This window comes from Octodon degus, unplaced genomic scaffold (genome assembly GCF_000260255.1).
Source record: "Octodon degus isolate 3935 unplaced genomic scaffold, OctDeg1.0 scaffold00037, whole genome shotgun sequence".
NCBI classification, from domain to species: Eukaryota; Metazoa; Chordata; class Mammalia; order Rodentia; family Octodontidae; genus Octodon; species Octodon degus.
In genome coordinates, this window is record NW_004524613.1 from 1,885,547 (window position 1) to 1,901,552 (window position 16,006).

General features: G+C 36.7%; 1 protein-coding gene across 1 annotated transcript in view; it reads right to left on the reverse strand.

Moving 5' to 3' along the window:
• Window positions 1-1,878, reverse strand: part of Defb116 (defensin beta 116) — a 9,801-nt gene extending 7,923 nt beyond the window's left edge. The window contains 1 exon segment of the mRNA XM_023714950.1: window positions 1,776-1,878. Coding sequence (XP_023570718.1) covers window positions 1,776-1,878 — 103 coding nt within the window.
• Window positions 1,879-16,006: the final 14,128 nt, after the last annotated feature.

The window sequence follows — 16,006 nt, forward strand, 5'->3', positions numbered from 1 at the left end:
AGCAATCCTCCCAAAATCATTCCTGGAGGCAAGTATTATACTGATACCAAAACCAGGGAAAGATACAACTAAAAAAGAGAACTACAGGCCAATCTCCCCTATGAACATAGATGCAAAAATTCTCAATAAAATTCTAGCAAATAGAATTAATATTCTTTTAATAAGAATTAAATAATTCTATAAATAATACAAATGTGCTATCAGAAATTTTCTTTTTAACAGGGACTGTGTAAGGTAAGTCAAAGAGGCTCGCTGAAGCCAATGCTACGCAGGACCATCATATCATAAATACTGTTAGCATGATGTTTGGATCACCGAAGGGTTTGCTTTGGCTGAACTGGCGCTCAGATGATGATTGAGGGCTTCCTGGATTACATTATTCCAACTTTGAAACCTGAACTCTTAAAACCTGATGTGGGAATCACTGTGCTTCTATGGTAATTCATAAGCTCAGTAAAACCCTACAAATGCTATTTTTCTTATCATCTCAGTTTTACGGACAAGTAGAAAGAGTGAATCTTACCCTAAAAAATTCCTTGGCTAAATTAAGCCACTGGTTTCCATAAAAGTTAAGGTTAAGTTCTATACAAGTTAAGCTTGAGTTCGATTCCCAGTAGCAAAAAAACAGTTAAGGTGAACTGCTTCCAGTAAGCACGGCTTTCCCCTCTGAATTAGTGTTCGCAAATGCTGTGCATTTGAGCCTCGATTCTTTTTTTCCTCCATAATTTTATTGATAAACAAATAGCAATGAGACATTGTAAATGAAATTTACAATGAAATTGCATTGAAATTGTACCAATTTCAAATCAAATTGGTACAACAGTTTCAATAATTAACATATTGCATACATTCTTCCTAGTGGTTAATTGCTGTACAAGATGCGGACATGATATCCTATTTACAAACATCATTAGAACAAATCACTCTATTCATTAAGAGAATGTAGCTATATATCTATCTAACCACTTTGAATACACAGAGCCTCGCTTCTTATCAGACACATGAAAACATGCAAAGGGTTTATTTTCTTCCCTAGACTCATTACACCACCGTGTGGCAAAGTCGTGGAATAACATCTCCAGCCCTGGGAAAGCGCCTCGCTAGAAGACCGCATCCATATAAAAGTTTTCCGGTGACCAGCTGGATTGTCGCTGCTGAAAAGGCTGCTGCGGGTCTCGCTGACAAGTCACACTGCTGTCAGACTGAAAGGGCAGTAAGTCAGCGCACGGGATGCACATATGAGACCAGCATTCGTGACTAATGGGCTGCAGCTCCCTCTGCGGTCTCTAGGCAGTAACGGGAACCAGGTGCAAGATGAAGAAAAAAGAATTCTAAACAGACCGACAACAGGATCAGGGACTGTTGCGTCTTTCTTTAGTTACCCCAACCAATAAAATTTTAATATTTTTGTACCAGTTAAAGTGGCAGCTTATCGTTTTAAAAATGAGTTTCTTGTCATAGGGAATTGCATACTGACCATGAATTTTTCTGAATACAGAAGAAAAGCTTCAGAAACCCTTTTACCTGTCTATAAGGCTTCAGATTCAGTGACTGGGAGGCCTAAATGTAAAAAAGAAGGAAAGGGGGGGAAGGGGAGGAGGAGGGAAGGGGGAGGGGAGGGGAAGGGGGAAAGGGGAGGGAAGGGAGGAGCGAGGAAGGGGGATTGGAGGGGGAGGGGGAAGAAAGAAAGAAGAAAAAGAAAAATTTCAAATCTTCCACAGACAGAAATCTGCATCACCCACATATTAGATGATATAATGTGAAACATCACCTACCATTAGATTCCTCAATAACTGGAAGGAGCTGTTCATTAGCCAAACTGATCATAATTACACTCACATTATATTGCACAAGAGCCAGTTGCTCATTATCTTCCATAGCTGTCAGGGCCTGATTAACAAAACGAAAGTATGATATAAAGATGGGGAAAAAATCCAAGCCCCACTAGTAGGACTGGTTTCTCAAAAAAAAATCTGAAATATCTTGTTCCATGGAATGAATCCATCTTGTTTAGAAGCAGGCAATCCATAATTAAGGTCCCTAGGAGAATTAAATGAACTACATTTCTTAATACCACTGCCGCTCATGAGTTCATTTCACTTATACATTTTTTTTTTTACATTTAAAACCTCTGCAATTAGTTTATTAGTATCATCCAGGACTCAGATGTTCAGTATTCCTCTTGAAGTTACATAAACAAATGCAAATGGAAAGAATCCGAGTTAAAATTATATAACAAAACAGCACTCCATCACAAAAGCGTATTAAATCACAAGAACCCTATTTTAATTTCTTTTTTGAAACTGTCTCATTGGTTTTTATTTCTTAATAAAATAAAAAAGCAATAAAATGACTTGGGCTGTATCTCAGTATAAAGGAGATATATATTTACATATATTTTTCTATTGATTTTCATTGGCTCATTGCTTCACTTTTTATTTCTATAAAATATATGTAACATGAAATTTACCATTCTATTCAAGCTTTCCTTTTGGCACTGTCTCTTGGTGTGATTTCTTCTCCTACTTTTTATTTCTTCAGACTATCAATCCTGTTTTCTTTTAGACTCTCTCATGACAGGATTTGTCTGAATATTTTATTCTGATTAGGCTCAAATTAATTATTCTTGGCAAGCAGATAGCACCATCATGCCGTGCTTCCCTAGCTAATCCCAGGCGCTTACACTCTTATAGGTGTTCGCCTCGTTGGTGACGAGGCTACGAGGGAGCTCCTGGTTATGTGTGAGGAAAAGTTTTCTTCTGCGTACTTAATGGAAGAAGTCGATGAGGTGAGGGGACGGCAGCAGGGTGGCCTCTGCCTAGGGGTGAGCTGGGCCACGTCCGGAAAGAAGCGGTGGCGGAGTCGCTCGGCTGGCCCTGTCCTCTGCTTCCTGCGGCGCACGTGAAGGATGCATCCGCAGCTGGTTGTTGCTGCACCCCGTATTCTGGGACGGGACGACCGTGCAGCCACTCTTGGCGCTGCCCTGAGCCCAGGGAGGCTGCGGACATAATACAGGAAGGGGAGGAGGAACGGAAGCTTGAAGAACCCTATTTTAAAACACTGGCATTTTAAGAGTGATAATCTCAAAGCCCACAAAATAGCAAATTTTTCCTTAAACTGCTAAGCAGACAAACATGACTCTAATGAAAGTTTTGTAAAGGAAAACTCGAATAAATTGGGTAATTCATACTTAAGATGTGAAACTCACTTTTTTTTCTGTCTAAATGGGAGACCCCAATATAGAAAAATCTATCCTTTTCTAATTTGTGGCCTAACTTTAAAATTTTTAGGACTCAAGTTTCCTGAGCAGTGCATATTGAGATAAATGGTTAAAGGCATATACAGCCTACACTTTTGGCTTTCTTCTTGTTCTGGTCTGAGTATCGCCCAAAAATCAAAGAGAACATCCTGCCCTCTCCATTGGTGATGTTGCAAAGAAACTTGGAGAAATGTGGAATAATACGGCAGCAGATGACAAGCAGCCATACGAGCAGAAGGCATTTCACTTGTACACAATGGACTTTATCATTATGGAGAATTTTTTCAAAAGAATCTAGTTTAAAAATGACTATCCCACATCATAATATTAGTAGTTATACTGACCTTACTCTCACATTCTATTTTTTTTTTTAAATAATTCTTTATCAGGCATACTCTGTTGCTCTATTCTTCAAATTATTTTTGAAGGATGGATTTAAAAAGGATGACTAACTCATACATATGGAATCTGGAGGTTGGTATTGCAAATGGAAAATGCTGACAACTGAACCAACAGCACACACGTGACTAAAGGATGTCTGCTCTAGGCGCTGACGTGGAGCAAATACGCTCTCGTGCAAATGACAAGCACATAGACAAGCACCCCAACTCAGACATTACCTCTGATACTGACAGGAGGGACGGGGCCAGCCAAGCAGATTTCTCCCATGATCTGAAACAAACTTAGCCCAGTTTCTCATACATCAATCATTTTATATGTAGCCTCAAATCATAAAATTTTAGTTGGTAGGATATTTGTGTCTTATATTGGAAACACTATTTGAGAAGATGGAGCTATTTTATAGGTACTGATTTCACTTTTAATATAACCTACATAATTGATTAAATTTATAAGAAATTTATTGGACCATGCAAAAAAATTTTCTTTTTTCTTTCTTTTTTATTGGTTGTAGGAATTGAACTTATAACCTTGCCACTGATCTATATCCCCAACTCTTTTCTTTTGAAGAGAATTTTTTTTGTACTTTTCTTTTTCTTTCCCTTCTTCTTTTTTTTTTTTTTTTTTTTTTTTAACTTTCTGTATTTTAGGACAGGGTCTACAGGGTCTCATTATGTAGCTCAGACTCGTAGCGATCCTCCCAAGTGCTGGGATTACAGGCTTGCACAACCATGCCCAGTCTCAATCGCCCTCTCAGTGTGCCCTGGGAGCGGGGCCAGCACCGCAAGCCGGGGAGCAAACCTGGCCGCTGCATCCGCCTAAGCAGGCGCTTTAATCCACTGAGCTATTTGGCTGACGCTTGAAGAGAATTTTTAAAACAATAAAAATGATACAGAATTTCAATGACAGGAAATTAAAGATGGTTGTTATACTGCATATTATTGTCCACATAGTTGCTCAGGTTACCAGACATAGGCATGGAAAATTGATCAATTATTAACTGTTCTTTTCAATAAACTAACAGATATTAATAATACAATTATCTTAGCTACCTTGTGCATATATGTATATTTCTTTTTTAATTTTCAGAGAGAATAAAAATAATGAAAAACATTAGAAATGACACAGAATGCCACTAAACAAGATTATAGGAATGCAACAATGGTTATTGTATTGTACACTGTTGTCTTCAAATTAGTTGTTCAGAATATATATATTTTTTTCCTTTCTTTTTTTCTCCTTTTTTCCATTCCACTTGTTCTGTCCTTTTGAGCAGTTTCTTTTTCACAGTATCTATGGTACCTTTTGGATTTTATTTACTCTTTCAGTTTCTTACACTAGGGAAACAACATAATGTTTACACATGCAGGTTTGATTTATTTCACTTAATGAGTCTTGTCTCTAGTTGACTCCATTTACCTATAAAAGCCTCAAGTTTATCTTTCTTTATAGCTGAGTAACACTCCACTGTGTACAAATACCACTTGTTCTTTATCCATTTCTCAGCTGATGGGCATTTGGGTTGTTTCCAAGATCTAGCTACAATGAATTGAGCTGCTATAAACCTGGGTGCACACATATCACTGTGCTGTGATGTTTCCAGTTTTTTTGGAAAAATATCTAGAAGGGGAAGAGCTGGGTTGAATGGAACCTCTACTTCTAGTTTTTTGAGGAATCTCTACACTACTTTCCACAATGGTTTTACCAGGCCACACTCCCACCAACAGTAAAGAGACATTCCTTTCTCCCCACACCCCTGCCAGCATTTGTTATTAGTTGATTTTTTTTATGATAGTCATTCTTTCTGGAGTGAGATGGAATCTCAGTGTTGCTTTAATTTGCATTTTAAATGACAAAATGTCATTTTTTTTAAACGGCCAAGTGTCATTTTTAAATGAAATTTTTTCATATATTTATTTGCCATTGGTATTTCTTCAGATGAGATGTATTCATCACAGATGCACATTTTTATTGGATCTTTAAACTCTGAGGGGCTGATTTTCTTAAATTGTTTATAAGCCCTAGATAGAAATCCTTTGTCTGAGGAGCCGTTGGCTAAAATATTTTCCAAATCCTGGGCTTTCTTTTTACTCTGTTGATTTCTTTTGATATGCAAAACTTTTTCATAAGATGAGATCACAGTTGTTGATTGAAGAATTTCTCATGCAGATTTTTTTTTCAAGAACTCTTTGTCTACCCCTATGTCTTCAAGATTTCTACTGGCTTACTCTCTCAGTAATTTAGTGTTTCTGTTTTAATATTTAATTCATTTTGACTTTAGCTTAGTTCACAGTTATAGACATGGGCCTAATTTTGGCCTTTGGCATGCGGAAAGCCAGCTTTTCTAGCACCATTTGTTAATCTTTCTTCCAGTGAACATATTTAGCCCCTTTGTCAAAGGTGGGTGAGTGTCATTTTTAATTGTGTCTGCCTCTTCTAATCTGTTCCATTGATCCTCAGGTCTGGGTTTGTTGTTGTTTTGTGGGGGGGGTTGGGTTTTTTTTGTTTTGTTTTGTTTTGCTTTTCCCAGCACCATGCTGATTTGATCACGGTAGCTTTGTAGTATAATTTCAGGTCAGGGATTATGATACTTCCTGCCTTTCCTTTGTTGCCCAGGACTGCCTTTTCTACTCTAGGAATCTTTGGGTTCCATGTGAATTTGAGGAATTCTTTCTCTAGATCTGTGAGGCATGCTAATGGTATTTTGCTTGGGATTGCATTGACTCTGCATAACTGTTTAGGGAATATAGCCATTTTCACAATGTTGGTTCTTCCTATCCAGGAGCAAGGAATACCTTTCCATTTTCTAAAATTCTCTTCAATTCTTTTCTTTTCTTTTTTTTTTTTTTTTGTTAGAGTACTGGATTTTTCAATGTATAGATCTTTTACTTCCTTTGTTAGATTGATTCATAGTTGTTTCTTCTTTTTTTTGCATGCTATTATAAAATATGTGCTTTCCATAATGTCTCTCTTAGTATGTTTGGTGTATGTATACAGGAATGCTATAGATTTTGAAGAGTTGACTTTGTATCACTCTATACTACTGAATTTGATTATTAAATGTGGAAGTCTTTTGGTGGAGTTTTAGGAGTTCTTCTATGTAGAGTATCACATCATCTGTGAACAGCGATAATTTAACTTCTTTCTTTCCTATCCTTACTTCATTTATTTCTCTCTTTTTCTAATTGTTCTGGCTAATGTTTCCAGAACTATATTGAAATGGTATAGTGATAGGGCACATCATTGTCTTACTCCTGATTTTAGAATGAAAGCTTTCAGGTTTTGTCCATTTAGTATGATGTTGGCTGTTGGTTTATCATAGATAGCTTTTATCAGAGGTAAACACCATCTATTCTGATTTTCTGTAGGCTCTTTATCATGCATGAATGTTGGACTTTGTTAAAAACATTTTCTGCGTCTATTGAGATGATCATATGATTCTTGTCTTTGGCTCTGTTGATATGATATATTACATGTATTGACTTGTGTATATTGAACCATCCCTGCATTCCTGGGATGAATCCCACTTAGGCATGGGGTATAATCTTCTTGATGATTTGCTGCATTGTTTACCAATATTTTACTGAAGATTTTTGCACCTATGTTCATTAGGGAGATTGGCCTATGGTTGAGACTTTTTGGTTGGGTCTTTCTCTGGTTTGGGTACCAGGGTGATACTTGCCTCCAGGAATGGGTCATGGAGAACTGCTTTCTTTTCAGTTTCATTAAAGAATTTGAGGTGTATTGGCATTAAATCTCTGAATTTTTGTAGGATTCAGCTTTGAATCCATCAGGACTTGGGCTTTTGTCAGTAATTTTTAATTACATTTTGAATTTCATTGACTGATATTGAGTTATTCAGAATTTTATGTCTTCTTGATTCAGTTTTGTTAATTCATATGTCTTAAGAACCTGTCCACTTCTTCTGTGTTTTCCATTTTATGTGAGTAAGGATTTGCATAGTAGGTATTAATGAATTTCTGAATTTCCCCATGATATGTAGTGATTTGATGTTTTACATTCCTTATTGTATGAATTCAAGTTCTTTCTTTTTTTGATAAGGTTGGCTAGGGGGTTATTAATTTTATTTATTCTTTCAAAAAACAACTCTTCAATTCATTTATTCTTTTTATTGTTTTGTTAGTGTCAATTGCATTAATTTTTTTTCTTTGATCTTTATAATTTCCTGGCTTTGTTGGCTTTGGGCTTGACTTGCTCTTGTTTTTTTTTTTTTCTTCTTCTTCTTTACTAGAAGCTTGAGGTGCAGCATTAGGTTGTTCTCTCTCTTTTTTCCTAACAGAGATGTGAGAATTCACTGTTACAAATTTCCCTCTGATGACTGCTTTCATTGCATCCCATAGGTTTTGGTAAGTTGTATTTGCATTTATGTTTGATATTTTTAGAGTATTGTTAGATATTATTTTTTAGATATTATTTTCTACTTTAATTTCACCTGTGACCTGTTGGCATTTCAAGAGGGTGTTGTTTAATTTCCTTGTGTTTAAGGAGTTTTTGCAGCTTATTTTGTCAATAATTTCCAATTTCATTGCAGTACAGTCAGATAATATACATAGGATAATTTCAATTTCTTTTAATTTATGTAAGCATATTCTATTGGCTAGTATATGGTCTGTTTTAGAGAAAATCCTGTGCAGCTGATGTAGTTGGGTGAAATACTCTATAAAGGTCTACTAAGTCCATTTGTTCACAAGTTTGGTTCAGTTCTGTTATTTCTTTGCTAACTTTTTGTGTAGTTGATCTAATCTCTTTGTGATAATGGATATTAAGATGATTAGTTACAATTGTGTTACTGCTTATTTGATTTTTCATGTCTATAAACATTTATCTTACATAGTTGGGTGCACCCATATTTGGTATATATACATTCATAATCGTTATCTCATCTTTTGAAGTTTTCCTCTAATAAGTATGTGTTAAACTTGTCTCTTTGTATCATTCTTGAAATTCACATTGGGGGCCGGGGAGATGGCTCAGTGGAATAAGTGCTTCCATGGCAAGCACAAGAGTCTGAGTTCAAACCCCGGTTCCGCCAAAAAAATAAATAAATAAAAAATAAATAAATAAAGTAAATTACTGTGCACTCTGCAAGCACATCTGTGTCACCTAACATGGAATGGAAGCTTAGAAATTCACATTGTCTGCACACAGAATAGCTATTTCTGCTTTTTTCTGGCTTCCTGTTACATGGAGTTTTATTTTCCATCTTTTGTCTTTCAGTCTATGCATTTCCTTTTGAGGTCAATGTGTTTCTTGTATACAGCATATTGTTCAATTTTGTTTTTTAATCTACTACGCCAGCCTGTCTCTTTTGATTGGTGAATTGAGGCTATTTACATAATGGCTGTGGTGGTTGTTACATTGTGTCAACTTGGAATGTTGGAAGTTTAGCTGGATCTTCTCAGGGATTCCACACCCTGGGGCATTGGAGGGGGGTGAGGGTGCCCCCTAGAGTGATTCAGCATAAAAAGGGCATATAAAGGTGATAGAAGTTGTTGTCTTTCAGGACTTGAAGTACTTTACTCCAAGCTCTTCTTGACTTGAGGGTTTGTGTTGGGAAGGCTGCCATGATTCTGATGGACTTTCCTTTGTATTAAAGACTTGTGGGTTTTTTTTAAAAACAAAAAAAAAAACAGCTTTTAGTATTCTATTCTTGTGCTGAATTTTTGGGTTCTCAATTATTGCATGTTTCAGTGTAGATTTAGTTTGGTTATAGCTAACTGGAGTGCTATGTGCCTCATTTATCTATGTGTCAGATTCTTCCCCTGTTCTTGGGGAATTTTCTATTTTTACTTCTTCAAATAGTCTTTTGATGTCATTTGAGTTGACTCTTCCTTTTTCATTAACACTTTCAGTCCTTTTTTTAATTTTTGTATTTTAGGGAACAGTCTACATGGTGTTCAGGGTCTCACTACTGGATCAGACTTGTAGTGATCTGCCTGTTCACAGCCTCCCAAGAGCTGGGAAAACAGGTGCACGCCAGCACACCCAGTCTCAATTGCTGTCTCAGTGTGCCCTGGGGCTGGGGCTGGCACAACGGACCCAGAAATTGAACCCCGGAGATCCTGCACCTGCTTGCAGGTACTTTAATCCGATGAGCTATTTGGCTGGTCCGACACTTATCAGTCTTATATTGGGTTATTTTTTGTTGTTGTTGTTGTTGTTGTTTTTGCATCATCTTATAGCTTTTGAAGTGTTATTTCCTGGTCCCTTGTTTTTTTTTTTTTTTTTTTTTTTTTTTGGAACCGGGGATTGAACTCAGATCCTTGCATTTGCCAGTCAAGCGCTTATCCTACTGAGCCATTTCCCCGGACCCTCCCTTGTTATTTTTAAGAGATCTTTCCTTTCATGATTTTCTGCAATTCCATCTTTAAGGTCTGAATGTCTATCTTCAGTTTCATTGAAGTAGTTTTGCTGGCTTTCAGTGAAATTTGTAATTCTCTGGACATCTCTTTGAATCTGTTTCATCCACTATAATTTGTTTCTGTGTTGTTCATTCATTTTTTATGCTCTTGCATTTTTTTAATCTATGTCTTCTTTCATTATGGTTGTCATTTCTTTTTTACTTGAGAGATTATTTCTTTTCTTTTCTTTTTTGTGGAACTGGGGATTGAACTCAGGCTCTTGCACTTGCCAGGGAAGCGCTTATTCTACTGAGCCATCTCTCTGGCCCTTGAGAGATTATTTCTGATCTGATTTCTTCTGTGAATTCCTGGATTTGTTTTCTTACTGTAGTTGCTATAATTTCAGAAATTTTTTGACAAACAAAAATTATTTTTGTCTTCTTTCTTTTTTTTCTGTATTTTAGGGATGGGTCTATAGGGTGTTCAGGGTTTCACTACTAGATCTGACTCATAGAGATCCACCTGTTTACAGCCTCCCAAGTGCTGGGATTACAGGCATGTGCAACCACACCTGGTCTCAATTGCCCTCTTGGCATGCCCCAGGAGCAGGGCCAGCACAACAGGCCCTGGGATTGAACCCCCAGCCCCTGCACCTGCTTGCAAGCACTTTAATCTGCTGAGTTATTTGGCTGGCCCTTATTTTGTTTTCTGTAATGATCCTTGTGGAATTTGGTAGTAGGTAGCTGTATCACTAGTATCAAGGCTTCTCCAGGAAAAGTTTGTACTTCGGGGATGTGTTCTGTATGTAGAAGATTCACTGTTTGTGGGTGTCTCAAGATCCTACCTCCCCGAAAAAGTGGGATATTGGTTTCTATTTGACTCAGTCGCGAGTCTTTTGGTATCAGGCTGTGGTAACATTATTACCCTAAGGGTTCCCAATAGTGTTCCACAAGGGAGAACAACTGATTACAACAGATATGACATCCTAACTAAAGTAGAACAACTGGCATTAATGGCAGCATCAAGCATAATTTAGAAAATGACAAACTGTGGTAACTATTGATTTTATACTTCAGACCTAGGAACTAGGTCTATAGTTATATAACAGCACTGATTGTAAATTAGAAGTTTGTATGCTAAGTGTTTCCCCTTGTTAGAGTGCATGTACTCTGGGTTCCTTCTGTTTGACATGTCCTGGGCACTTCCCGTGCTGGCTGCCTGTCCCTCAGTGCAGGGCTATGAGCTAGGCACCAGGGTTCCTCCAGACTGAGGCTCTCACAGTGGTGGAGGGGCAGTGGGTAGGGTTTCTCCCTTCCTGTGAAATTCTCTGAGGCTCATTGTGGCTTCTTCAATGGCAGAGGGGTAGTGGGTGGAGTTCAAGAAAATTTTCTAATTGAAGCTTCACACTATGAGGCTCCATATGTTTGTTGACTACATCATAGTACACATCAAATGGGTAAAGCCAGAAGGAGAGGTTAAATTTTAAAGCATATAGAAAAGCAAGCTGCTCAGACTAGTCACCAGTCTGTAGAGCTGTTATATGATCTGCTTTAACTAATAACTAATATGATCATCACTAATAGGATGTTTTTAAAGTCAATGTGCCTAAAACCAATGTTCTTTTAAAGTTTTACAATCATCTGCATATAATATTAATCAATGCTTCATTAAGTATATGGTGTTTTTACTTACTGAATGTAGATATATAACATCAGTACAACTCAAAGGGAAGCCAATATTGCTGTACAAGTGTTATCGAGAATGTGCTCCTAGAGAGTATCATAAGAGGAATGATTATGGGAAATTAGACTTAATCTAATCCTCCTGGGGCTTAGTGAAGGAGGTTACTTATTTTGTATGCTCCAGGCACTGTCAAGAGCAAGCACAGAAGGTACACCAAAGAATTTAAAGAATAGGACATCAGAGAAAGCCTGATAAAGAATTATTTTAAAATGACTGAACATGACAGTAGGCTCAACTTGACTACCAATGCAAATTAGGGATCTGCTGTTTACTATAAGTAGACCATATTTTAAACTTAAGTATTTTATTTGTTTCATTTACCCCCTTTAAAATGTAAATTTATTATTTATTATTTTTCTTAGTTGTTTCATGAATTTTTAAAATATACATCTCTGACCTATATCATTAAAATGTATTGTGAATTAATACATTTACATTTTTGGACATAAGAGCTTAAGAAAAATTTAATCTATGAATTCTTTTCATATTATATACGGACTTTATAATTTGTATGGTTCAAAACTATGTAATATATAATATGTTATTCTTTAATATACTTAGTATTCATTGAGATTTGTTCACGATCTTTTATTTTTATTTCCCAAATAATTTTTCAATTAACCACCTTATCAAAATCCACAAGCCACGGTGAGTGAAGTGTGCCAGTCCCAAGTGTGCAGCACACCTAGTGAATTCAAGGTCAGCCTGAGCTGGCTGCTGAATTCAAGGCAGGGCCTCTCTAAATAATAAATTAATAAATAACAAATGTGCAATACAGCAATTGTCCCCAGGTGAACACACTCATGTATCTACCACTAGGAAATTATCTGCAGTCAGAACCCTCGATTTTGTCCTGAGATTTTAGTTATCCACATTCCTCTCTTCTCTGTCCCAGACTCAGCTCTATCAGCAATAAGATGCCTTCAGTATTTTTGGCTTTTTGACTCATCACTGTGTTTATGAGATGCATCTACATCATTGTATGCAACTAGCAATGATTCACTTATTTTTATTGGTGCTTAGTGTTCTAGTCCCATAACTAATTTATTCATACTTCTAATCACAGGCATCCTTCTAGTTTGAGATCATTATACTTTTACTGGGCACATACTTGTACGTGTCTTTAAAAAATTTTTTTAAATCTTTTATAAAATTATTTATTTGTTTGATACAGGGTCTCACTACACAACTCAGACTCGTACTGATCCTCCTGTTTCAGCCTCCCCAGTGCTGGGATTACAGGTGTGTGCCACCACTCCCAGTCTCAGTGGCTGGCATGGTGCTCCCAGGGTTCCAGGGCAGCACCCCATGGCATGCACGTCCAGGGATAGAACTGGGATCCTTGAACTTGCCAGGCAGGTGCTTAGACCACTGAGCTATTTCTCCAGCTCCTTGCCTGTGTCTTTTAAGCACATGTTAGGCCCTTCTGTGGGGAAATTTGTAGGTCATAGATGTGTGTGATTGGATTTTAGATTTATACCCAAAGTGGTGTGCCATTCTAATTGGCCAGTGGTTTTTGCCACCATCAAGCTTTATTAACTTTAGTTATTCTGTAGGTGTGTGCAGATAGTTCACTGTGGCTTCAATTTTTCCTTAGTGACCAATGAAAGTAAAAGGATTTTCCTGTGTTTATTGGTCACTTGGATGTTCAGTTCAAGAGTTTGGCCTCTTGGTTTCTTTGGTATGCACCTAAGTTTTTCTTAGGATGATTTGTAAGAATTCTTTATGTATCCAAGACACAAGATATTTATCAGTCATACACTTGAAAATAGCTTCCATAATTTTTTTGGTTTGTCTTTTTTCTCTTCTAAAGTCATCTTTTACTCATAGATGTTTCTAATCTTAGTAAGTCCAATTTATCAAGCTCTTTTTAGTTACTACATTCTGTGTCCTATTTATGAATTTCTTGCCTATTAGGGTGGTGAAAGCTCTGTGGTCTAAGCCTGCTTAGGCAAGCTTAGGCAAGCTCAGGGACCACAGTTCGACTCCCAGCACCATATCTTGCACCAGCCCTGCTCTCAAAGTGGGCTAAGCAGGCCACACCAAAAAAAAAAAAAAAAAAAAAAAAAAAGAATTTCTTGCCTACCAAAAGGCTATAAACATAACCTCATGTGTTCATTCTAGAAAATGTTTTGTTTTCTCATTATTATTAAGATCCACCTTTCATGTGTAAGTGATTTTAGGCAGAAAGGAGAGGTCAGTGATAAAAGAGCATATTGAAAATACCACTTTCTTCCATCAATCCTCCAGGACACTCTCCCCACGTGACCATGTAGGACCAGGTCAACTTTCAGGCTTTCTATTGTATTCTCTTCGTTTATTTATCAGTAGCACATGTTCCTAATTACTATTATAATGTCAGAAACTTAAGTCCTATAACTTTGCTTTCCAAAGTTATTGTAGCTATACTTTGCCCATTTTCTTCCATGAAGCTTGAATTGTCTTGTCAGTTTCCAAAGAGCTGAAGAACAAACCCTTCCTTTGTCAATAGCATCAGCCCACTCCCCGCTGTTACAGTTAATAGTCACAGTATTAATGGGGACTCTGTTTTCTTGCCAATTTTAGAGGAAATGTGCCTAGAGATCTTGACTAAATATAACATTTGTCACAAGATTTTGGTATTTAATTTTTAGCATGTTTAGTAAATTCTTGTCTCTTCTCAATTAGCTAATATATTCTATTATAATTGGCTTTCAAAATTTATAAAATAATTCTCTGTATTATTTGAGGTAATCATAGGTTCTTTCATATCTATGAAGTCATTTAAATTATTGGACTTTTTGATGTAGTATCATTCCCACATTTTTAGATAGGTCAATTCTTAACATGTTATCAGATTCAAGTATCTAAAATTTTGTGATTTTTGACATACATTTACAGAGGAGATATGGCCTATTGTTTTCTCCTTCTTATTGTTCTTATCTATCTTTGAAATCACCATAACAAGAACCTCCTTAAATCACTTTGGCAACTCTTCATTTTCTCTGTTTTGGAGCACCTTGTACTCTATGGGAATTCACTGTTCCTTCAAAGTTTGCTAGATCTAAGTTAATCGTGCAGTTCATCTATGATTTATGTAACCAGGGCACATTAGAGAATAAAGAAGCATTATTAATAATTGTACCAGGACAAAAGGGCATGAATGGAACAAGAAGAACTATTCTAAGCACAGTAAGCTAGAACGCCACATTAATACCTTGGGTCTGGGGCTTGGTGGGAGGAGAGCCCTCCATACCACTTTAATTTCTCCACACTTAGTTGCTGTTTCCAGATTTGCACTTCTCTGTTTGACTCTTGATTGCTTTTCTGAAGTATTTTTTGAATTATTATGAACATTTGCTTATCCTAGTTTTATTAATCTTTGTTGTGTCTAGCTTATTGTTTTTAATTCCATCTTTACTTTTTCCTTCATAAGATTAACAAAAATTTGCTTATCTTTTATGTTTAGCAAGAATTAAGATACTGAGCTTTTCCTTTGTTTGTTTTGTGGCACTGAGGAGCTAAGCCAGGGACATCAGATAAGTGCCTTCTGCTGATCTGTGCTCTTGACCTCTGGCTTCATTGTTTCTGCTTATGGTCATTTGCTGCTACTGTAGTCTCCTTCTGGTCCATCCAGTTGGGTTGGATTAAGGTCAAGTACCTGAATGACGTTACATCTTATCCCTTTGTCTCGCCTGCATTTTTTCTAATATCTAAACTTTCATTTTTACCTCATTTAAAAACTACTGTTAGGGAAATGAAAGACCTCAAATACAGTTCCTCCCTTTGGGACTGCTATGGCCGTATGCTATGGTAGGATTTAAACTGGCCACATTATTTGCTTCAGCAAGTTATTATATAAAATGCTGTATACATTATGTACACATTAAAGGTACTTTAAGAAGAGATCTATATCCAGAGTTGTTTTGTATATTTAAATGCTTAGCTTTATATTTTTGTAAAGTACAGCATACTCCATTTGTGTATAATCTTGTTGATCAGATGTTTAAAATTATTTTAAATACTTAAAAACCTAATGTTATAAAGAAGGGTATCTTACACATTTTAAATATACAGATAGAGATGGCTGCAGTTAGCATGTTATTCTATATGAATCTTGATCATTCTTATGCATGAATTTATTTTATTTTATTTTATTTTGTACAGGGCCTACAGGGTCTCAGTACATAGATCTGACTCGTAGTGATTTTCTAGTTTTCAACCTCCTAAGCGCTGGGATTACAGGCGTGCACCCCACGTTCAG